At 53.6% G+C, this 22,945-nt stretch overlaps 7 protein-coding genes across 7 annotated transcripts; 4 read left to right on the top strand and 3 right to left on the bottom strand.

The window, feature by feature from the left end:
- Nucleotides 1-318: 318 nt before the first annotated feature.
- Nucleotides 319-1,657, bottom strand: BO80DRAFT_479521 (BRCT domain protein; the record flags this gene model as incomplete). Its single annotated transcript, XM_025723300.1, has 5 exons — nucleotides 319-726; nucleotides 876-979; nucleotides 1,041-1,106; nucleotides 1,193-1,399; nucleotides 1,483-1,657. The coding sequence occupies 5 exons, from the start codon at nucleotides 1,655-1,657 to the stop codon at nucleotides 319-321; spliced, it is 960 nt and encodes a 319-aa protein (XP_025572953.1).
- Nucleotides 1,658-1,841: 184 nt separating this feature from the next.
- BO80DRAFT_427223 (bifunctional anthranilate synthase/indole-3-glycerol-phosphate synthase) lies at nucleotides 1,842-4,484 on the bottom strand. Its single transcript, XM_025719952.1, has 2 exons — nucleotides 4,432-4,484; nucleotides 1,842-4,360 (listed from the first exon to the last, which is right to left on the bottom strand). Exon 2 carries the CDS (start codon nucleotides 4,349-4,351, stop codon nucleotides 2,036-2,038), a length of 2,316 nt encoding a protein of 771 aa, XP_025572952.1. The 5' UTR covers nucleotides 4,352-4,360; nucleotides 4,432-4,484; the 3' UTR covers nucleotides 1,842-2,035.
- A 149-nt stretch (nucleotides 4,485-4,633) lies between these two features.
- Nucleotides 4,634-10,543, top strand: BO80DRAFT_387103 (nucleoporin). The gene is made up of 4 exons (XM_025717039.1): nucleotides 4,634-4,828; nucleotides 4,891-5,830; nucleotides 5,882-8,980; nucleotides 9,037-10,543. The coding sequence occupies exons 1-4, from the start codon at nucleotides 4,761-4,763 to the stop codon at nucleotides 10,390-10,392; spliced, it is 5,463 nt and encodes a 1,820-aa protein (XP_025572951.1). The 5' UTR covers nucleotides 4,634-4,760; the 3' UTR covers nucleotides 10,393-10,543.
- A 697-nt stretch (nucleotides 10,544-11,240) lies between these two features.
- BO80DRAFT_154229 (acyl--CoA ligase) lies at nucleotides 11,241-13,639 on the top strand. The gene is made up of 4 exons (XM_025713817.1): nucleotides 11,241-12,501; nucleotides 12,595-12,883; nucleotides 12,991-13,094; nucleotides 13,151-13,639. The coding sequence occupies exons 1-4, from the start codon at nucleotides 11,441-11,443 to the stop codon at nucleotides 13,383-13,385; spliced, it is 1,689 nt and encodes a 562-aa protein (XP_025572950.1). The 5' UTR covers nucleotides 11,241-11,440; the 3' UTR covers nucleotides 13,386-13,639.
- A 1,462-nt stretch (nucleotides 13,640-15,101) lies between these two features.
- Nucleotides 15,102-16,330, top strand: BO80DRAFT_154201 (uncharacterized protein). The gene is made up of 2 exons (XM_025713816.1): nucleotides 15,102-15,219; nucleotides 15,301-16,330. The coding sequence occupies exon 2, from the start codon at nucleotides 15,415-15,417 to the stop codon at nucleotides 16,213-16,215; it is 801 nt and encodes a 266-aa protein (XP_025572949.1). The 5' UTR covers nucleotides 15,102-15,219; nucleotides 15,301-15,414; the 3' UTR covers nucleotides 16,216-16,330.
- Nucleotides 16,331-16,771: 441 nt separating this feature from the next.
- On the top strand, nucleotides 16,772-17,947 carry BO80DRAFT_457205 (uncharacterized protein; the record flags this gene model as incomplete). The annotated part of the gene is made up of 2 exons (XM_025722218.1): nucleotides 16,772-16,930; nucleotides 17,084-17,947. The coding sequence occupies 2 exons, from the start codon at nucleotides 16,772-16,774 to the stop codon at nucleotides 17,945-17,947; spliced, it is 1,023 nt and encodes a 340-aa protein (XP_025572948.1).
- Nucleotides 17,948-18,890: 943 nt separating this feature from the next.
- Nucleotides 18,891-20,134, bottom strand: gpaA (guanine nucleotide-binding protein subunit alpha gpaA; the record flags this gene model as incomplete). Its single annotated transcript, XM_025715990.1, has 4 exons — nucleotides 18,891-18,934; nucleotides 18,990-19,546; nucleotides 19,601-19,943; nucleotides 20,017-20,134. 4 exons carry the CDS (start codon nucleotides 20,132-20,134, stop codon nucleotides 18,891-18,893), a joined length of 1,062 nt encoding a protein of 353 aa, XP_025572947.1.
- Between the last annotated feature and the right edge of the window lie 2,811 nt (nucleotides 20,135-22,945).

Raw genomic sequence — 22,945 nt, 5'->3', positions numbered from 1 at the left:
AGGCAAAAGAAAAGTCTGATTTGGCGCATGAGGTGTTTAGGAAGGAGCTCAAAGGGCGGCATTTACATTTGGCATGTCTGATCGCTATTGTATACCCATCTGAAAGAAATTCTTATATTCCACGTTCTATCTGCGAGAGCATCTTGTAGTCATTCGAATTGGTTTACAATGGACTAGTCCTTGCAAAGGATCCCTAATTACAATATATAACAGGCAACATAGCCAGCCCCGGCCGTAATTAGGGCTAGCCGAACGGGGTCTTTTCTTGAGTAGGGGGCTCGAAATTTCTATGTCCGAGCCGGTCAAATCATATGTTTTTCAAGTCACCGATGTTTCGCCCTCCTCATCTTGATTCGACTCATATCTCTCCCCCTGCGAATCCAGTGGATGGCCTTGTTTCCCAATCATTGAGCTATCACCGGGTGCCTCGACCACCTCCTCCCGAAGAAAACTCGATATCAAGCCTCCTGGATTCTCGTAGTTGAACCAGCCCTCGTGAGGAGGCAGTAAATTGCCATCAACATCCGTTTTGGATGAAGGAAAGACCCCATCCAGCCTCTCCTCCCAGTCAATACCCGTCTTGTCCCAGAAAAGCGTCTTGAACGCCTTTACTGCAGTATCCCGATCTGCTTTCAGCGGAGTCAAGAGTTCGCTTTGCTGCTTCCCGATACGACTGTACTCGAGGTGTGTGGCGTAGACGTGCGGTTCCTTGTTGGATTCGTAGACCTATACATATTTTCCAATTAGCACACTACTTATGGAGAAAACGAGACCTCTACCTAGTTCCTCTTCTCCTGGCGAATACTATATCCCGACAATCGGAATGACAATAGCTATACCGACACAGAAGATATATAGAGCAAGAGCCTCCTCACCTTGACCACGTATCTCTCCCTTGAATTCCTCATCAGCATAAATCGCGCAAGCGTAGCACTGTATGTGACTCTCGCTTCTTTATCCGTATAGAGGTGGTACCTTGCTAAACCATACATGTGTCAGCATCGCCAGCATCCGAGAGCAAGAAAAAGACAACAACATACACACTGCTGTCCCGGCTTTCACCCCCTTTCTCTTCTTTCTGAACGGATCTTCGTTCTCCGGTTTATCTAAAGCATCGTTTCGTTAGCAGAACCCCAGACGATGAAGCTCCGACCTTCTTCTCTCTCCGTGTAGATGACAAGAATAAGCTCACCCGCACGCTTCTTGCCATTCTCGCCATTCATTTTCTGCTCTTCCCTATCATTCCCCTTTTTATTATTCCTCTTCCTCTCATTCTTAAGTATATTGTGCCAAAGATACTTCTTCTCACGCTTCGGTCGTCGATTCTTAGACAGAAGCGAATCCTCCAGCCAATCAAATGAAACGATCTTAATATTCTTAAATCGCTTTGCTTTACGGACTACTTTATGTTAGCCAGGTATACCTTAATTTAGCCTTCTAAACAGATTGGAGCGAAGGTAAGAGGGAAGTAAATCCACGTACTCGCCTCCACATCATTCTTAAATGCTTCTTTGGTGGTGATTAGGTGCGTGATCTTCTCGCTAACATCCTTGGAGTATTGTCCCCCGTTGGCTCGAATCCACTGGGGGATCTTGTCCGAATTGCCGTCGAATTTGCCGGTGGAGCTGGCGTGAATTTTCTTGAATGTTTGGCCCATTTTGGTGATTGGGGTAGGAGAGGTTGGATTAGAGGGAGTAAGGTGGGGTTGAGATGAATGGAGGATTTAGCACGAGGGAGGCTGGAGGAAGGTGAGGTAGAGTGGTCTGGGTAAAGAGTAAGGTGATACTAGTATGCTTTAGTGGGTGGCTAAGGAAGGTCCTACGAGGGTAGACCAAAAGCGATTTCACGTCAAAAGATATTGAGGCTATTGTAAGACGAAAGGAATATGCAAGATTGAAGTGTTCGTGTCATTTAGGCATCAAGGCCATAAATGACCCGAAAGGTATCAAGAGGATTGATCTCTGAGAAGCAGATCACAGGAAGAAAGAGCTAACAAAGTTTATGCATCACATGCTGGACGGATGATAGAAATGACTTAAAGCTGGAGACCTTTGACAGCCTGTACAAAGGCCCGGATCTTGTTGAGATCCTGAGCACCATCGGTCTCTACGCCAGAACTGACATCCACACCAACGACCTTGCGACTAGATTCACCAAGTCTTTGAACGATGTCCACGACATTCGTAGGATCCAATCCACCAGCCAGAATAACACGCAAACCACTGTCCTTTTCGAGAACGGTCTGCACGCGCGATCGATCCAACAACTCACCAGTTCCCCCAACACCGGAATCCAACAACGGCAAAGTGTGATAAGCCCTGCGGGCGATTGCGGGCTCGTCAAGGCCAAATTTGCGAATGACGGGCACTGGGATCAACTTGGCCCACTCCAGCGGCTCAGATCCGTGAAGTTGCACAACGTCGAGTCCCAATTTCTGTTGCTGATCCAGGATATACTCCAGAGGCTGATTCTGGAAGACGCCAACGAGTAGCGCCCGGCTAGGGTGGCGAAGGACTCCGGCAGAATGATCAAAATACTCAACAGATGCCGCAGTTGGCGTCCCTTGAGATGTCGCAGCAGACTGACTGGCAGGCTTCTGGGTAGATTTGACTACCTGAGAGATACGTAGTGCAACGTCATCCGGGACGCATCGCGTTCGTCCTTGGACCAAGATCATGCCGATGAGGTCTGCGCCAGCTTCAATCGCGGCTCGAGCCGCCTCTTCGGATCGGGTGCCGCAAATCTTAACCAAGGGTGAGCTTCGAGACTCCTTGGGAATGCCCTGTGTGGTACCCCCGAGGAGCTCAGCAACAAAAGCAGACGTGTTTGCTGCCCGCATAAGGGCCTCTCCCACTAGAATCGCCTTCACACCCTCGTTCTTGTAAGCCTCCACATCCTTAGGCCCAGATATTCCACTGAGGGCGCACACGATGGTGCTCTTGGGCACTTGATCCATGAGCCGGCTAGTGGTACCGAGATCAACCTCGAAACTGGTAAGGTCTCTGTTGTTGACACCAATCACCTCAGCCCCAAGGTCGACCGCAATCTTCATTTCCTCGGGTGTGTTCACTTCAACCAAAGGCTCCATTCCAAGGCTACGAGAGTAGTGGTATAATCTAGTGAGAAGCTCAACGCTGAGCATCTTCACAATGAGCAGAACAGTGTCAGCACCGGCCAAACGAGCTTCCAGGATCTGGTATTCATCGAAAACGAACTCCTTCCGCAGAAGGGCAGGTCTGTTCGTCAAGCCCTCTAGGCTTTGGCGAACGGCGCGCAAGTCATCGATGCTGCCCTTGAACCACTCAGGCTCCGTAAGGACAGAGATGACACTGGCACCGGCCTTGGCGTATTGTCTAGCTTGCGCAGGCGCACAAGCATGTTCCGCGATCATACCCTTGGAAGGAGAGGCGCGCTTAATTTCAGCCATGAGGGACAGTGGGTAAGGCGACTGCCTCAAACGAGCGGGAAATGAGACCTGCGGGGGAGCCAGGTTCAAGTCGTAAGCAGCCTGAAGGTCTGCTGGGCGCTGCGACGGAATGGTCTTCTGCACAGCGACAGCGGCCTTCCGATGATCGTAGATCCTTTCCAGGATGGACAACTTTTTGTCCGTTTTAGGGGCAGTGACGGGCACGGCGACCTTGGAGGTGCTGCTTTGCTCTTCAAAGTGCTTGCCATTGCCTTCCCAGGTACCTGCGGTAAGTTTGAGGAAGTTCCGGAACATGGTACGTCCATGCTCAGTGAGAATACTCTCGGGGTGGAACTGAACACCCTCTACGGCCAACTTCTTATGTCTCACGCCCATGATGACATCCTTGTTGCTGTCGTCCGCCAACTGGACGGAGGACGACACTTCCAGACAATCGGGAATGGTCGCATGAGTACCAGCCAGTGAATGGTAGCGAGTGACAGCGAGCGAGCTGGGCAATCCCTCGTAGGCACCCTTGCCGTCATGCTTCAGGGGCGAAGTCTTGCCATGCAGGATCTCACCGGTAACGTCCACCTTTCCGCCGAAGCAAGTGATGATACACTGCTGCCCCATGCACACGCCGAAGATGGGGATTTTGCCGCTGAAGTGTTGGATTGCGGTGCTGCTGATACCAGCGTCGGTCTCGGGGTGACCAGGACCCGGGCTGATAACTAGCTGGGTGGGCTTTTTGGCGATCAGTTCCTCCAGAGTGATCTGGTCGTTGCGGAACACATTAACGGTAGCGCCCTCGAGGACCAGATATTGGTAGACGTTCCAAGTGAACGAGTCATAGTTATCAATCAGGATGACATTTGATGCGGTGCTCAGCTTCTCGGCCTTGGTGGGATGGTGGGGGGAGTGATCGACAAGCCCGGAGTCTGCCATGATGGGAGTCTGCGTGAGATTGAAGACAGATTAGCTTCAAATCAAAGAATCGGATGCAGCGCCCACAACCACCGACTCACCTTTATAAGATGAATTGGCCACTATCGGAGTAAAGTGGCAGCGGAGCAAACATCGACGGCGAGCCTGAGTCAGATCCTCGGTGGATCGCCTTCCCGATTCGGGCGGGCAGGCAAACGGCGCAAAATTTCCGCTCACCGCCCGGAGACCGCCAGCCAAACCCGCTCCTGCAATAATATTCTTGGGTTCCCGCCTTTGAGCTGTGAGCTCTTGTGTGTTTATCACTATCAACCTTTCATCTGCTCCGGGTCTCTGTCGCCTTGGACCCTCGCGAGCAGCACTCTCTTTTCGCAGCACATAGGGCATCTAGAATGATATAGTTGTCTCGCCAATGGCTCCCGTCCCGGAAGCCTATTTCCCGTCCCTGGACAAGTGCTTCTCCGGGGACGTTCAGCTTCTGTACGCGCATTCATTCGTCTCTGCCCATTGAGGAACAGCCGCTAACCCGCCGTGCACTCCAGGTCCTGGAGGAGAGCCTTCCTTCACACATGCAATATTGACAACAATGTCGATGATGTCGAAAAGCTGCACGCCTTCTTGTCGCATCCCGACAGCGTCCAGATCCTTTCGAATTGCCTCAACGCCTTCCCTTCTCCATCCGCGAAATCGAAATCGGACTTTGACTCGAAGACAGCCGCGATCCATGTGGAGACAAATGCGCAAGCATCATACGACCTGAAGGAAATCAAAGCGGATGCTTTATGGCTGAGCGAAAAGGCGGGTATCGATGAAATCAGCGCGCTTCGATTAACGATTCTTGAATGGCAGAACCGACCTGCCACGCGCCTTCTTACGCGATTCGCCGATGAGGAAACAACAAGCCTCCAGAGTGCAGCAGGAGGTGACAATCTCCGCGTGTCTCTCGCAGGACCTGCCTTCGCCGAGATTCTCAACCGGAAAGCAGCTCGTGAAGAAGGTGCTTCTGATTTCTCTTCAGAGGCCAATCGCCGCTTGCGCCTGCGCACGTTATACTTGTCGGAGAGAAGCCATGTCGTCAAGCTGGCACGCAAACTCCTTGGACTGCATCTCAGCGACACTCAGGATACCGTTTTCTCCCAGCAACCTTCAAGCCGTCACGTTCAGCTGTTATGCAAATTGGGTGCCACGATATTCAAAGGAAAATCCGAGGGTGAAGGCTGGCGCACGTTCAACCAAGGATGCATTGATGCTATGCGGAGTCGGTTGTCTTCACTAGATGGTGATAGTGGCTGGCTAGGCGCTGCCGAGAGCAACCAGGAAGTGGAAGACTTGCGGGCGACAACTCTCATCGAGGAGCTAATACATATAGTGCAGATGTTGTTTTTGCAGCTTCAAGCGTCCGCAGAGGTTCCTGCTGCGGACATCCTGCTCTCTTGGCTTCGTCTCATGGTTGACTACAGCTTTCTGGAACCGCTCCGAGTTGTGAGTACTTTACCCCGTTCTCCAGGTGGCGATCTTGCTGATTTGGAAAAGCCATGCCAGGAGCCTATGGAGTTGTTGGTGCCACTCCAGGGTTTCGTCTCCCTGACAACGCTCGCTTTCATGAAGCTACCAATATCAGTTCCCTCGATCATCAACAACTCTTCACAGAAAAGCCTGTCTACGAAGGCACCCTACTACCTCTGTAAAGAGGAGATCGGCCAGATAAATGAGATTTTCTTGACAGCAGGTGTAGACGCGAAGTCTGCTAACCCAGCCGCGTTCTCCTGGGGACTGGTCTTGCATACCATGAGAGAGCTTGCGCTCAATGACAAAGAAAGTCGGGAGCTCGAGCAATTCCACAGTGCAGTCGATTCTTTCCAGTCAAACACGCCTCAAGCGAGTTCCTCTCGGGCTTCGGAGCTTTCTCTATACGAAGAGTTACTTGAGAACGCTCGTGCGCCTAATTTCACTGCGGATGAGTCAATAACCCTTCTAACGTCAGATGCCATGAGGGACGTCGTGTTTGAAATGATCCTTATCCTAGCTACCAAAGTTGGAGCCGCCTCAGCAGTCGATGACCCTTTGACAAGTCAATGGGTTCAGGTCGTACTCTTAGATTTCGTCCGCATCGCCATCGTGTACCTGGACTATTCTCCGGAGATCGTTGAGTCCGTCCTGGCAATTCTTCAGGGTCCACCGGCAGAATCCCAAAGGCTTCAGGGCACCCCGTCAACCCCCGCTAGCGACCCGCGTTCGATCTTTCTTAGGGAGGAGGCCATGATGGACAACATCTTTCGGATAGCGCGGTCTCGCTTCCCTTATGAAACCGTGCCATTTTTGAAGCTGTGCCGCGCATTGGTTAGCAAAGATCTGGTCAACGAGGAAGGTCTTCCGGATATACTTGGCGAGTTAGAGAACATGGATTCCTTTACGCAGGTCGTACCCCCTGGATTCCAAGGCTACGAAACGATTCGAGAGGACGAGAACGCGAACTTTGTCACTCTCATTCAGTCGCTGCCAATGGTCGGCTCGTCCCCTCGAAAACAGATCACTGAGCAGGGGGTCAGTAATGCCTTGGTTGTAACAGGCTCGTCGCAAATCCCCTCTGCAGCCATCGGCCAAGTCGTTTCCGAGTCGCGGCCTGCGGTGGTCATGTGGCATCACCAGTATTCTTGCCTGAGTTACCTCGGAAGTTGGCTAGAGGAATGGAATGAGAACGGAGGTTTCTCAGCAGGCTATGGAGAAGACTCGGTTGCAGATTCAATAGGGCTACTAGCCGACCTTCTCTTTGCTGTCAAGGATTCGTCAGTGCAGAATGGGGACGGGTCAAGTGCCAAAAGGATCCTGGAGCTTGCAAGCGATGGACTATCCCGCCAAAGCGACATTATCTCGCTGGTATTTGAGATTTTCGAACGTAATCTATCCAACATCGGGCCCAGAGCGGGCTCTGAGGCCATTCTGGAGTCTACAATCGCCTGCCTGCGTTTTATCTGCATTCTCATCGATGTTCTGCCGGGCAGGGTGTGGCCATTGCTTTCTCGCAGTAGCTTGTTGGGCTCCGACGGCAAGGGTGGTATCATGACGGCGATCGTTTCTGCTGCAGAAGTGACGTCGGGCGATTACCCATTCTTGCTGGGCTGCGTCCAATTGTTCGAAGCTGTTGTTGATGACACTGCCTCCCGTGCAGTGTTGAGACGGAGCCCAAGTGGTCCCAATGGAAAGCCAATGCTCGCTTCCGACTGGACCGCGGGCGTTCCATCCCATATGATGCGAGGAACCCTGTTGAATTTCGTGCGGATCATGGTGGAGGTTTACAATAGCTGTGGCAATTGGAGGTTCAATGCGCCGGAACAGAGGCTCGCGATCACTACGAAACTCCCGACGGCATTTGAGAAAATACTCTACTACACTTACGGCACGAACGAAACCACCAAGTTAGATACGAAGATCACGGGCGTCTTTTCTTCGTCGGCCAAGTATCTCCTCGATGTCTTACGGCCAAAGTCGGCCGCCGATCTACCCTTCAATTCCATCCTCCGCCTGATCGTCGATGGCCTCCAGACCCCGTCGACGTTGTACCTCCGCTACATGACTCTCGTGCAAAAGCAGGTGTTAGCAACATTGGAGCTCTCGATCAGGCTGCTACAGGCGGCGCAACTCTTGGAGCAGCCCCTATCGCTGTTGGAAGACCAATTATTCAAGGCCACCCCCGCTCTCGTCAAACTGTATGCCTCGGACGATGCCTATCGACGCCCGGTCGCTTCGCTCCTTGACGTTCTCATAGCAGGCGCAGCCCTGGATCCGGCCAACGAGCCGCCGTCCTTGGTCGGCCATCTGGGAGCCGAATCCGCTTGTCTCTTCCTCGATGTCCTGGCGCAGTTCGACAAACCGCTGAATGATTCTAAGCTGCACTTGGCCATATGGCACCTGCTGTCAACCCTCGTCAGCAAGCGCCAGCAGTGGCTGGCAGTCTACATCCTTACGGGCACTTCACCTCGCCAGTCGCTGAAGAAATCCGACAAAGAGAAGAGCGTAGCGATGAGGGGCGCCCCCTTCCTGCAGATTGCCCTCGATATGCTGTCACATATTGAGCAGCTTGACCTCCAGCTGGCTGTCTCGTTGCTCGAATTCGTCTCCCATGCACAGGAAAATTGGCCGTGGGCAACCCCGGAACTGAAGAAGCACGCCAATTTCTTCACCAGCCTCGTTAACTACGTCTCGAAGCTGAAAATATCGTCTCTGTCCATGGCCAACCAAATCTTTGCTACTCGGGTTGCAGCTGTCGTGGCCGATATTTGTGCCGTCTATCTGCACTCTGCCAAGGAAATGCACGACACAGGCTTTTATAAGACCTTGATTCCGCTCGTGTCTTGGTTTGCTAAGGACGCGGTCGAAGTGTCCGGGTACAATGCCTCCCTCCATGCCAACCTCAAGAAGAACTTTGAGATGAGGTACGCCGGGTGCAAGCTCGTCGACTTCAAGCGAACCTCTTTGCAGTCCCGTTATCTCGGCCAAGAATACTACTACGATATCCACCTCGGCAAAAAGCTCCTCTCCCATGACTTCGCGTGGACTGGAAGCCGCAACCAAGGGTTTGCCGAAGAATTCCAGCGGGCCAATCTCAATTTGTCTTTGGTCGAGGCACAAGTGGTAGGTTTCAACCAACACCCGTGGATGTGAAATAGCTAATTCCTGGATTTCTGCAGAGTCTCCTCCATAGTTGGAAATTCTTCGCCGTCGAGCACTCTGCAGACTTTATGACGGACCGTGAGGTTCAAAAATCGATGGCCATTGTTGTGCAGAGCTGCCTCGAAGCCAACACCAGGGGCGTCCCCCAGGAAGCCATCTTCGAGAGAATTCAACAAACTCGGGTCGACTTCGCCCAAGCTCTGCTCCAGCGACTAGTAGCGATTGGAGCAAAGGGCGCCGAAGTCTTCGGTCTCCTGAAGGTCGTATGGGATGCCTTACGCACTCGTCGTGCAACGTACGAGGATGCATTGATCAACGACGACACGGAGTACTACCGATCGCTTCTAAATGTCCTCTTCCTTGCTTTCCAGTTCCATCTGGATTCACCTTCTCGAACCGCGCCCGAGACTCTTACCAAGAAACCCGAGGTCTCGTCGGACCTGAGTATCGTTGTTGAGATTGTGAAAGTCGTGGTAGCGCAAGGGTTCAAGGCCCTAACCACGTACCTGCATGATCAACCCGACAAGTGCACGCCGAAAGATTTCGCCATCCTCATCGCAATACTGCAGAGCTCATTACAAGTGAAACACGTTGACCGCTTGTATGAGCACATCGTCTACCACATTGCCGACAATGACACCGCGAGAATGGCGACGTCGTTGTTCTCATGGGCCGACCAGCTCGCAGTGGCCGGTGACCCCGTATACGGCGAACTCAGCATGTCTTTACTCGTCAAAATGTCTACTATCCCTATGCTAGCGGAACACCTAGCGGTCGAGGTGGTGCTGGTCCGGCTCTCCACCTGCCGCTTAACGAACATCCTGCGCGATTCCAAGGGATTCGGTCCCTTCGACCCTGTGCCCCGGCTGTACTCCATCTGGACAGGCGGAATCCTTCCTTTGTGCCTGAACCTCCTCTACCACGTCGTCCGCATTGCGCCAGAGGTAGCCGCTTTCCTCAACCAATTCGAAGGCCAACTCAAACGAGCTACCGAGTCTTTCGCGGCCAGTCGTACCGCCGCTCCGACCAGCCGGATCAGTCTGAGCATGGCTTCCGAGGCATACTCGCTCGCGCTCATCTCGTACATCCTGTCCCGATTCCGCGAAGCAGGAGCCAGCCTCGGAATCGATGCCCAGTCGATCCAGGAACTCAAATGGGACAAAGCACAGGTGAAGGAGGACATCGAAGAGCTTCTCGAACGGAAGCAGAATCTCCGGACGCGGATCACCGCCACAAGCGAGAAGGAACTGGAACTGGCTCGCCAGAAGCCGGTCGACGCCTCCTCGGGGGCGCAGAGTCGGCTGGAGGAGAAGATCGTAAGCGAGCTGAAGGCAACGTTGGCGTGCCTTGGGGGCGATGGTGACGAGGCATAATGAAATGGTGTTTATAGCTGTTTGAGGGGCTGGATATTTTTTTTATTTCATTATGATTTATCTGGTCAATGACTTAGGGGTCGCTTGCTTGCTTGCTTGCTTTCTTTCTTCTTTTTCAATACAACTAGCATGCATATATTGGGTGCGGCGGGAGTGTACTATGTAGATCTCGTAAATTATACACATGTTCACGGACGCTTATACTACTTACTCCGTATGTACTGACCGGTTGGTATCCATCCCCATCCAACCTTGCTGCACGCAGCCGCCCTTGTCCCACCTTCATCTAATCCCAGGTCCCAGTAGTACTCCGTAGATACGTCCCATCTGTTGGACGGGCCTGGCACCTTTTACGGTTCTACCATAATCTCCGGACACCGGAAATAAACACCCGCACCCACCCCTTACCTCCTACATTACTACTAAGTTACCCACCCACCCACCCACCTACCTAAGTAGAACCTGATTGATCCCCTCAACCAAACCAACAGCTTAAGGCACCACACCATACACCAGATACACCGGTCCTTCTTGACAACCGTGCACAACCATCTACGTGGTAATCCGTACTTGCCACCCAAACCCAAATCACCTCGGTAGAAGGAAAGCACCCCTCCTTTTTCCCTCCTCGGGTCGATCAACCTCATAACCGACCGAATAACCGATCGCTCTACGCGCCCCCGCTCCTCTCAAACTGCGGGGAGAGCTCTGCGTGCTCCGCTAACCACGTAGCTCGGATGGGGAAACCAACACCCGAAAAGCAGGGATTCGGGGTCGAGAATTTCAGTTGGTTGGCTGGTTGCTTGCTTGCGATACGGGTTATGAATCGTTATGCATGACAGGGGGGCGGTTGTGTTGCAGTTTATATATCGTGCATTTTCCTTATTTCCCCCGGGGTTTTCCTTCTTGTGAGTTGTTTGGCTGTGGGGCATTGTTCTTGATAGATGTGAGGTTCCCTGACTGTTTTATCTGGGTTGTGGTATCTTGGTAACTGACAGGGCACACTGAGTTAGCAGAGTAATATACGACGACCCTTATAAACTACGCAATGCCGTTCAAATCGCGTTGGCAGCTTGAGATCCCCAATGCGCATTTGGCGTCGGCGTTGCTGACGTCGCCGACGCATCCCCTCTCCAAGACGCATCGGTGTTTCTCGGAGGCGGCACGCCCTGACACGCATTACCTGACGACACACGACTTCCGACTATGGTGTCAACGGTTTGCAGCGGGGTTGCGCAAGAGCGGGCTGCAGACGGGCGATCGTGTGCTGCTCTTCTCCGGCAATAGCCTCTTCTTCCCCGTCGTGTTCCTCGGAACCACCATGGCCGGCGGCATTTTCTCCGGCGCCAATCCCACCTACGTCGCCAGGGAGCTGGCGTATCAGTTGCAAGATTCTGGCGCAACATATCTGATTTGTGCGGAGGCGAGTCTGGACACGGGAATTGAAGCAGCGAGGCTGGCTGGCTTAAGCCAAGATCGCATATTTCTCTTCAACAGCGTCGTGTTCGATGGCCAAGGACAAGGCGCGAAGGGCTGCCGCTACTGGGGCGAGCTGATCGCATCCGTTGACGAAGGCAGCCAGTTCACTTGGGATGACTTGTCCACTTCGGACATGGCCGATCGTACTCTCGCCTTGAACTATTCCAGTGGCACGACCGGGAAACCCAAGGGTGTGGAGATCACGCACAAGAACTATGTCGCCAACATGATGCAGTACAACCATCTTTTCTACCTTCACCCGCATTGGAGGGAAAAGCAGGCCCGCACACGTTGGCTCTGCTTCCTTCCCATGTACCACGCCATGGCGCAGGCCATCTTCATCGCAGCCGCTCTACAGCGTGGCGTGCCCGTGTACATCATGCCTAAGTTCGACTTCCTCAAGATGCTCGAATATACGGGCAAGTTCCGCATCAGCGACCTCATCGTGGTCCCACCGGTGGTGGTTGCATTGGCCAAGCATCCTGCGGTCCGGAGCGGCAAATATGACCTGAGCAGTGTGGAGGGGGTGTTCAGCGGCGCCGCACCGCTAGGGAGAGAGGTCTGCGTGGAAATAGAGGCAATGTGGGAGCCCGGACGCATCAATGTCAAGCAGGGATGGGGCATGACTGAGTATGTACTGCTGTTCTGATGACCAATAGCCCGTTGTTTGCGTACGCCTGGTGGCGAAGGACCTGCAGGCTGACAGACTTTTTCTTCCTCAAGAACTACGTGTTCCCTTTTAGGCTGGGACCCCAATCAGAGATCAGAGTCGGCATCAGTTGGAGAGCTGAATGCCAATTGCGAGGCGAAGATAATGGCCGACGATGGTATGACGGAATTGGGACGCAATCAGCGCGGTGAGCTCTGGGTCCGAGGCCACAATATCATGAAGGGCTACTGGAGAAATCCGCAAGCAACGAGGGAGACCAAAACGGAGGACGGATGGTTGAAGACAGGAGACATCGCCTTCGTCGATGATGGCGGCAAGTTCCATGTAGTTGACCGAAAGAAGGTAAGCTGAGAGAGCAAAAATCTGACTTGCCACCCCCCGGCGAAAGCCGATACCCAATACATTGCTTCTGTCGTGTTGCGCGATGCTAACTGGAATCTTTGCGCTAGGAGCTAATCAAAGTCAAAGGCAACCAGGTTGCACCGGCCGAGCTAGAAGCTCTTCTGTTGGAGCATCCCGGAGTGGCCGACGTTGCAGTAATTGGCGTGCCCAGGTGAGTTCTTGGTGGCTCCATCTCAGCGAACGAGCTAATACGAGGTTGGCAAATAGAAATGATGACGAGGGCCCGCGGGCATATATTGTACTAAAACCCGGACAAACCGCCACCGAGAAGGAGATTGTGGCATTTATGGACGGCAAAGTGTCCGCGACCAAGCGAATTACCGGAGGGGTAATCTTCGTCGATGCGATCCCGAAAAATCCTTCGGGAAAGATCTTGCGAAAGGTGCTCCGCGATCGGGCTAAGGAGGAGATGCAGAAGAACACTATCGCCGCTAGACTGTAGACTGCGCTGGACCACCCATTTCATGTTGCACTTGTCTGAATCCCATTCGCCGTCTATTCAACTTTCCCGCGTACGTGGCGTGCTCATCAGTGGCCATCAAGGGGGTTTTCAGATCCGAGCATTGCTATTAGTGGGGTACAGTGCAGCGTAGGATTTGGAATAGATATGAGAACTCAATATTGGATCGCCGGCGTGCGTTGGGGAAAACCCGGTACCTGGGTCGTAGGCTACCAGTCTGGGGCAATAACATCGCGACGAAACACTATGACAGACCCATCAAATCCAGGCTAGTGGGGTGAGCGTCGATGGAGAATGGTTCCGGGCCACAAATGGTGTGCTGTCTTGCGAGTAGACCGGGCAATCGAGGGCTTCCTCAGGGCAAATCGGCGCCACACTGATCGCCGATGACACCGCCACACTGGGGCGCCGGCGACAGATCTCGTCCCTGAATCGCCATCTCAGGCGAAGGCGGCGGGAAGAAAAGTAGCAGCCTGTCCGTGTCAAATGTCAGGACTCAAGGAATGTCTCATGGAGCCCGAATCCACCTTGCGATGGCGAGCTGATAACTATGTTCCCGACCCCCCCCACCGGGTCAGACGCCGGTAACCGTGGGAATCGAACTGGATCTGCGGCCATCCAGACGATCAGTTCGGGGGGAGGCGCAGCTGAGATAGACGGGCCATGAATGGAAATGGGGAGCGACGGACAGATGAAGCGACAAGCAGAGGGAATGAGAAAGAGAGAGAGAGAGAGGGAGAGAGAAATGGGAGGGGAAAGGGAAGGTGGGAGGGAAAAGGCGAGGAGGGAGAGAGATGGAAGAGTGACTATACGCTGTATGCTGTACGACATCACGAGGCCGGGTAAAGTTACCCCGTACCCGTAATCTTACGGACGAGAGCACCTGACCACACCTGACCGAGGGAATCCCTATCTGGTCCGTGAGCAATTTGTATATCTCAAACTGGATCAGTCCAACGACTTCCTCCACTCTCGTTGGCCCCAAACTCCACTCTTTTCTCGGCCTTACTCTGGCCTAGATACCCCCTCTGGACCGACCAGTGTTCGAGCCTCACCCGGGCCAGGTCGCCTTATAGTCCGTCGGGGAGGTGCTAAGAGGGAGTAGCTCTCGCTAAAACTCCCCCTAGTGACTTAGTAGCGGGCCCTGGGCCCTCCTCCAGCCGATGTACTGAATGTGGCGCTCCAGCTGGACAGCTGAACCTGCCTTGCATCCAAGACGTTCCTGGTCCTATGACGGTGGTACATTGCAGTGGAAGTCCCCATTCCCGTGGGTTCGAATTACTGCATAAGCTCTCGTGGCTGATCATGACAGAGCTGGACCTGGAGGGGCGGCCCCCCTCCTCCTTTCTCGCTGCTCGTCCGCTGTCCATACGTAGTCTAGAGCGAAGCCGCAATGGGAGCTTCAAAACATGTTGCGATCCCACTATACGGGTGTAGATGTCCCTGCATGGTGGAGTCGCTTCCATTTCTCCTTGGGTTTATATAATATCAGACTATGGGAATTCCCTCACCGGGTCGTCCTGAGACCAGTGCTTTGTTTTCTTTTGATTTGTTGATGCGCGTTGCTTGCGCCATGCCGGTCTCAGTTATAAGTATCATCAGATCTCATCCTTGAAAGGAAAAAAAAGTCGTCGAAGCTGGATCGTAATCCATCTGCTTTCTTTCCTCCTCGCTTGCGGTATCTCTGCGACTGCTTTGCGACGTGTTTGAACCTTCAAGTTGTCCGCCTTGTGCCTCTCCCTCCCTGCCTCGCGGACCGATCATTTCTAGATAGAAAGCCACGTCGGATCGATTACCCAGAGATTCAACTCCCTCGGTACAAATCACTCTTCCTGATCGCGCGGGTGACACTGTTCTCCCCCTCCAAAGGTGTCCCCAGTACTTACTGAGCCCCCAGAGAAACCCAATTGTGCCTCATTCGACGACGGGAGAAAGCGTTAGTCTGTGTGTGCGCGGCTCTAGTATCCTACTGCACCCCAGTAGGAGCCAACACAATAGAAAATCATCTGCAATGCGCTGTCTGAGCCATGAATCGGCCAGCCCGAAAGACCTCCGGATCCTTTTTCTCGCCTTTCTCTACGTGGTGGCCAGCATAATTTGCATTCTGGTCCTACTAGCGCAGCGTCTCCGCCGGCGAGCCTATAGATCCTACGCCTACGCACCGCTAGAGAGGCAAATGATGGATCCACCGCCATCATCTCCTTCCGAGAAGCGTGGTCATGGTGGTACGGGTGGTGGTGGCGAAGACGAGCCCGTCGGCAATAATGCAGCAGTGGGCCAGGGCCAGGGCCACGGCTACGGCGTAGCCTATCTCAAAGGCCCAGCCTCCCATAGCGTTGGTCCATTCCCATCCGCCTGTGATATCCTGCAGCCCCTGTCCCATCTGTCTCCCTTGCCTTCTAGTGGTTATCTGGCTGCGGTTCTGGCCCGGGAGCGGACCAACTGGACAAAGCAACCATATCCACCGGAGGATCATCTGGTGCCGTCGTCGCTCGGGTGTGCCGCCTCCGCCCCTGGCCAGGACCATCATTCAGCAGCACCCACCGCGGCCATGGATGGTCGCCTCGGTGACTCGTCATCTGAGGAAGGGCCAGCTCACGGGGCCATCGTTGTGTCAGATCCTCCGCGACAGACCGGGTCTCTGGCGCCGGCCCAGTGGCATGCCAGCAGCCACGAACAGGGGGTCCCCAGCATTGCAAACCTTATCGGGGCCCAACCCTCTCAAAAATGCGGCTATGCAGTTCAATTCCTGCACGATGCGGATGAGGAGGGGATGCGGTCCTGGCGACGGTTGATGATCGAGTATAGCTAGCTGACAGATGGTCTGATGTTTTCTTCTTCAAGAGTGATGCATTTTGTTTCCTTCCGGGCGTGGCTTCCATCCTTGATTTCGATTGTTTGTTGGCTTTTGCAGTTTCGTTCCATGTTCTGTTTCCCGGGAGGATGCGCTTCTTATTTTCGGGCTAGTAGCATGAGGCGCCTGTCCCAAGGACGGCGCCCAAAAGGGCGGCAGACTGTGGTTTAAGTTTACTTTTGCTTCAGCTAGTTTAGCATTTCAATGACGATTGATGACCTCCACGATGATGGTAATCTGGATTCCCCGCATTCTAATCCGTCCAGCAGAGGCGCAAGAACAAGAACAAGAAGAAGAAGAAGAAGAAGAAGAAGAAGAAGCCAGCCGGCGGCCTGGTTTTGGTTTGTTTCTCGCTATAGTTCGTGACTGCCGGATTGGGGTTAGCGAGCCACCTCTATATCTGGCTGAGTCAGCCGATCTACAGGAACCCCGTCACCAGATGCCAACAAGAACTCATGCCCAACGCTTCCCCTCCTCCCTCTTCGCCAGCCCAGACTCAGCAGGACCAGGGAAGATGACGCTCACGACGTATGCCTCATCCCCGGACTCTCCGGACCTCGCAATCCTCAACCTCTCTCGCCTGTTCACCCGTCTCGAGCATAATCTCCTCTCCTCAGCCGCGGACTTGAGGCCATTACGCCGGTCAGAGTACCAGCGCATGAGAGTTGGAGCAGTACGTCTACATCATCCCTCCCCTCCTGCATGCTGCACTTGCACTGCACTTTGCACCTCGACCTCACTTTATAACGAGGACATCTCCCCCCCCCCCCCCTCCCTTCCCCCAACCATCCTCCCACCAGCTCCACTCAAACTAACAACCCCATAGAACATAGAATACGCCCGCACCCATCTTCAAAGCCTCGAACACACCCTCCCCCAAATCAAACCTACCGATCGTCGCAACGACCTGCAGAACGACCTAGCACGTAAACGGCAAATTCTCAAACGACTTCAAAATGTCCTCGATGAACTCACCTCCGAAGCGGAGGCTCGATCCGCCCACCACATCGACGAGGAAGAAGAAGACTCCCTAGACAGCGAAGACCTCCTTGGCACCCCAGAGGAGGGCAGCACCACGGATGAACTATCAAACGAGGAAAGGGATGACCGCGACATCGCTACAGAAGAAAAAGAATCCACACCAGCAACATTATTCACAACAACAACAGCAACAACAACCGAAGCAACACCTCCACCCTCAGAAGCAACCCCCGCTCCTCCACCCCCATCTACCCTCCGCAATCGATCCAACGCCCCCACCACCACCTCGTCTACAGTAACCGCAATCGCAACTGGATCCTCTCTTCATGAAACCCCAACCTCTCCACAACCTTCATCATCGCCCTCTTCCACCGCCCGATTGCAAGCCACAGAAGACACGCTCTCCTCTCACCGGGCAGAACAGGAAGACCTGACAACCTCGCTACTTGCGCTGGCATCGCAGTTGAAGTCATCGTCACAGGCGTTCCATTCGTCCCTGGAGGCGGAGAAGTCCGTTCTGGCGCGGGCGGTCGACGGCTTAGATCGTACGACGGGTAACATGCAGGCGGCAGAGCGACGCATGGGCATGCTGCGGCGGATGACGGAGGGGAAGGGCTGGTGGGGACGGATGATGCTGTATGCGTGGATCTTCGGACTGTGGGTGGTCGCGATTCTGATCGTCTTTCTGGGGCCCAAGTTGAGGTTTTGATTTGCTGTTGCGGCTGTCATACTGTGTATGTATGTATCTAGTGCATGCTTGGTTGGGGCTGGGTGGTCCACGGATCCGCTGTGCGGAGATCGTATCGCAGTTACTGGCCGACTTCCTTATCTAGAAGGATGTAAACATTGCTAAAGCGGTGTCTGAGCACGACAATTTAATATATCTATACCCATGCTTTGGGATGCGTCTATCAGGCAGACCCCTGTCATCGACCCTACGCTACAGCCCCTACGACGGAAGAGGTAGTTCACAATCCTTAACTCTGACTTATGACCCAATGACCGACCCGGCATGACACATGAGAAGAAAAAGACATGAGACTCGGGCGGACCCTGCCATATTCCCCGTGCCCATGGCCCGCTCGCCGTTCATTGCCCTCCCCAGTGCACGTGAGACCAAGATGAGAATGCGTGATATATGGTTACACACAGAATTGCGGATGAGAGCACCAAGAGATGATGGGATATCCAGCGGCAAAACAAGACACACGAAATGAAAGCGGAAGGAGGGGTCAGGGGGGAACGCAGACACGGAGGAAGATGAGCCCAGAAAAATCGAACGACGCGGGAATCCCATGGGTACAGAAAAGAAGACACGAGCCGACTCGGTGGACATCATCCACCGGGCGCCCGCGGCTCAGAGGAAGGAAACAAAATGGAAATGGCCAAGGGAAACAACTCCTGCTCTGTGTCATGGGATGGATATCGGTAATGCTGATAACGAAGAGCCGGCTAGATATCATTTCAAGACAAAGGAAATAGGGAATTAGTAAGATAGACAAGTGAATGTCTCAACGCCAGGGTCTCTCAAAAAGGAAAAAGAAAAACAAATTGCGACATGGTATGACAAAGAGCAAAAGACGAGATTACAAGTCACATAGCATACGGTCTAAATGTCGAGAGGTTCGCACTCGATCGAGATATACCGGTCATTAGATTAGACCACACAGTCTCAGGTTTTCTTGGATGATAATGTCTGGACGAAGTCAGTCTTCCATCACCGGAATCACCGGATGCATGCGGGGACTTACCGTTAACTGCGGCCATGACGAAACGGATTTGCGTGGTATCCGTAGCACATGTGAAGTGAGTGTAGATCTGCTTCTGCTCGGCTTGGTTGAGAGAGACAAAGCGGTTGAGGATGTAATCGCACGCGGCGGCGTAGTCGGCACCACCTTCGTAGTCGGGGAAGTAGTTCTTCATGGGGCTGACGGGCAGCTTCTCCTTGAAGCGATCGATCTTGTTGAGGAACAGAATGATCGAGGTCTTGACGAACCACCGGGAGTTGCAAATCGAGTCGAACAGGGTAAGCGCTTCCTGCATACGGTTGACGGTCTCGTCCTCGAACAACAGCTGGTCGTATTCGGAGATGGCGACCAAGAAAAGGATCGTCGTGACGTTCTCGAAGCAGTGGATCCACTTCTTACGTTCCGAACGCTGACCACCGACGTCGAACATGCGGTACGTCAGGTCGCCGATAATGAACGTAGTCTCCGTGATGCCGGTAGTCTTGACACGCGAGCGGAGAACATCCTGGTCGGTGGGGAGATAGTCGGGCTGGGCGATACGGTCGATGGCATCGAAGTAGCTAAGGGTTCGGTTAATGGCAATTCCGATGAGACCGGGCAGATGTGCCACTTACTACTTGGCGGAATCGTTCAGCTGGTATTCGCGAGACCGCTTGAAGCACTCCTGTACACCGCTATCGCGCCACAGAGCGCCAATGGCATTGCCGACCTCCGCGGGCAGGTTATCACCCTCGATCTGGGCGGGCTGCATGAAAACGGTCTGGACGTGGTACTCGTTACGAGCGTCTTCCAGGGGCAGCTCGAGCGACTCCATAGCCTCCAAGATGACGCGCATAGACTGAACGGTGTTGCTGTAGATAATTTCCTTGAAGGATTCGCGCTCATCGCGGGAGTAGCTGCCCTCGTGGATCAGTTTCATCTGCTTAAGGATGGTCGATTTTCCGGACTCTCCAGCACCTATGAAGATATCGTTAACGGCGCGTCCCAGCGAAGGCCATGCGAAGAATGCACGGAGATAGAAGGCGCATACCCAGCAGCAGCATCTTGATCTCGTTCCTCTGCATCATTTTGTCCCGCTTAAGCTGGTTCTCGATCTCCTCGTTGCGGGCCTTGCCCTCCTTGTCTTCGGTACTCATGCCACAACCCATTTTGGCGGTGATTAAGGAACGTAGGAGTAATTGGCGAAAAGTTTAGTGGGTAGTGGGGGGAGTGGTGGGTGGTAGTGAGCGTCAAGAGTAGCGAGCCTGTCCGCGAGGAAGGATGTCAGTCATGGAATTCTCCGCGTACTGTAAGATTGAAATGAAGCAAAGCCCCCTGCCCGCATTGAACGTGGTTGGATACGGAACGAGCCACAATCAGTATCCCAAGGGCAACCACTTGAAATCCAATTAAGGATAAGCAAGAAGGCAGCAGCAGCAGCAGGCTTCCCAGGGTCAGAGATCGTGCTGACGCAAGGAGGTGCAGCTGATGCGTCAATCGGAAGGCTTGAGAGCACCGTCCACCATGAGGATTCCGGGGCAAAGGATGTGGGAACTGGGAGGACCAGACGGCGAAAGAACCACTCACCTTGCTCGAGAACTTGATATATCAGACTCCGACGGGGGAGGAGAAGGAGAAGAATGGATTAACCCGGGGATGGTATTATTACTAAAGGCCAAGCGGACGCAAAGGAACGGGCGGCAGGGGAAAAATCAAATATAAGCGCGGAGCCTTTGGGACTAGGCGGAAAGGAGGCGAAAGGAAGGTGGAACAGGAATACACCAATCGCGCGGTGGTTGAACAAGGTTAATCCAGCAAGATGGCCGGTAGGAAAGAAGAGCGAAAGGAGGAGGTGAAAAAAAAGAAAAGAAAGGAAAAGTCCAAGTCGAACCAGGGATTATGATAGTAGATGCTCGTCTATCCCGATCCGTGAGGGTTGGGGTTTTGGGGGGGGGGAGGGAGGAGGAGGGGGATGGATGAGACACGAAAGAAAGAGAGAGAGAAAGCGAGCGAGGCTGAAGGTCGGAGGGAAAGGATTAAGCTCAACAGGTGTAAGGGGGGGAAGATTCAGTCGGGCAAAGGAAAAGAGGGGCCAAGAGAAGGGAAGGATTGGAAGGTGAGGTCGGTTCTGAGGCAGTCAAAAGCAGAAGCACAGCAAGACGACCGGGAAAAGGAGGGGAGGGGAATTGCAGCAGGCTGATACGGTAGAGGATCCCGGAGTCGGTACCTGCTGCTACTACTGGCCGTAGGCCTGAGGAAAGGTAACTCTCTCTTTCATTTTTGATTTTTGATTTTTAATTTTCAATTTTTTTTTTTTTAAACCTGGACTCCAATTTCCCATTCCCTCTTTTTTCTGGAACGATAACTTGACCCGGTTCCAACCTATGAGAAACGATGACTGGAGCACAGCAATAGGGGGCAGTGGAGCCGTCTCGTCTGGTAAAAGGCGATGGCAACCCCCAGCACGGCGGCTGATTGGCGACTCGGGTAAGGGGTGGCAGTGGAGGAAAAACCGGCACGATCCAATGGAAACACGCCAATCGCCCTCTCCTTTTCGACGAGCGGCTGGTTCTAAGTTTGTTACATCCCAGAGACACTGGAAGTGTAAGTGAAGTGCCTCCCGTCCGGAGCAATTGCCTCCATCTTGTCGTCCTCCCGGTGGTCAGATCGTGGCATGAGATAGGCTATAGCAGAGGCTCTTATATTCCGAGGCCACTATAAGTATCTACTCCATATCTGGCGATACTTCGGATGGCGTCCACCTCCGAGAAGTCAGCCTTGACTGGGACAGTGAAATGATCTGGCTACCAGTCTATCTACTTACCACCGGCGCCGTCACCAAACCCATGGGGGCAGATCCAGCCATTGATGAGACCTGGAGAGGTTTAAATTCAATATAGAGTGCAACTAGTTCCCAAGGTGTTGTGGCCGTCGCGATGATTAATGATTCAGGTGCATGAATTAATTTCCGGATGACGCAGATCTGCTGTTCTGCACCGGTAAGAGCTGCTGTTGACGGCGACCGGGGAGGGATACCATTCGACATTCGACATCCTTCATCCTTAAGCGCTGACCTCCACTGATGACGAAATCGAGATCGCTCCTGCTGCTGCTGCTGCTGCTGCTGCTGCCAGTAATACTATGTACATATGTACTGCAAAAGTCGAACTGCTGCAGCAGTTCGCAGTAGTCGACCGTTTCTGGCCCTGGCCAGGCTGCGCGGCGTGAAGAGGCCTGCAGTTTCAAGTTCCCACCACGCGGTGGAGGCCCGGGACGCGCCCAGCGCCCGATCGCCAGGCACGGAGGACTCACGGCTGACTGGACACACCATGGATTCGTGGCCACTGGACTGGACGGCCTGAAGTCTGCCATGCGTGACGCGCTGGCTCGTTCCAGAATGTCTCGGGAGGGGTTTGAGGGTTCCCATGGGATTGGGATGGTGGAATGATGGGATGATGCCATGGCCCTGGCGATAACAAGCAGAGGCTATCCCAAGTGGATGGCCTCAAGATTGGGATGGGCATTAGCGTACGGAGGAATCTTGTCGGTCCTGGACGTACTGTACCTAGGGCCAGGTACCGTACGGTAATCCCCACCTGCAACTGCCCGTCGATCGCTTCTCCGCAAGAGGTTGACGATGATGATGAGGAGGAGGAGAAGGAGGAGGAGAAGGAGGAGAAACATGCATCAGTCCATCGGAGCCTAGAGTGATGACCCCATCGTGCTCTTCATCTGATACACACCTGAGATTCCGTCCCTCTTGAACCCCTCCGAGCCAGATCGAGGTGCACTCAGTCTGCGACATTCTCAGCTCAAGGCCAGCGGCGGCAAGACCCGCTACGTACTCCGTACTGGAGTCTCTTGGGAATCGAAGCTGAATTGTGCTTCCACACCGAACCCTACCGGATGGAGGTCATTAACCGATATCCGTGGTTCTGCCAGGGGACTAGAGGCCAACTCCCCCCCACCGTCTAGTCGCC

Source organism: Aspergillus ibericus (genome assembly GCF_003184845.1).
Source record: "Aspergillus ibericus CBS 121593 unplaced genomic scaffold BO80scaffold_34, whole genome shotgun sequence".
In the NCBI taxonomy this organism is placed as follows: domain Eukaryota; kingdom Fungi; phylum Ascomycota; class Eurotiomycetes; order Eurotiales; family Aspergillaceae; genus Aspergillus; species Aspergillus ibericus.
This window is presented reverse-complemented; position numbering and strand designations above follow the sequence as displayed.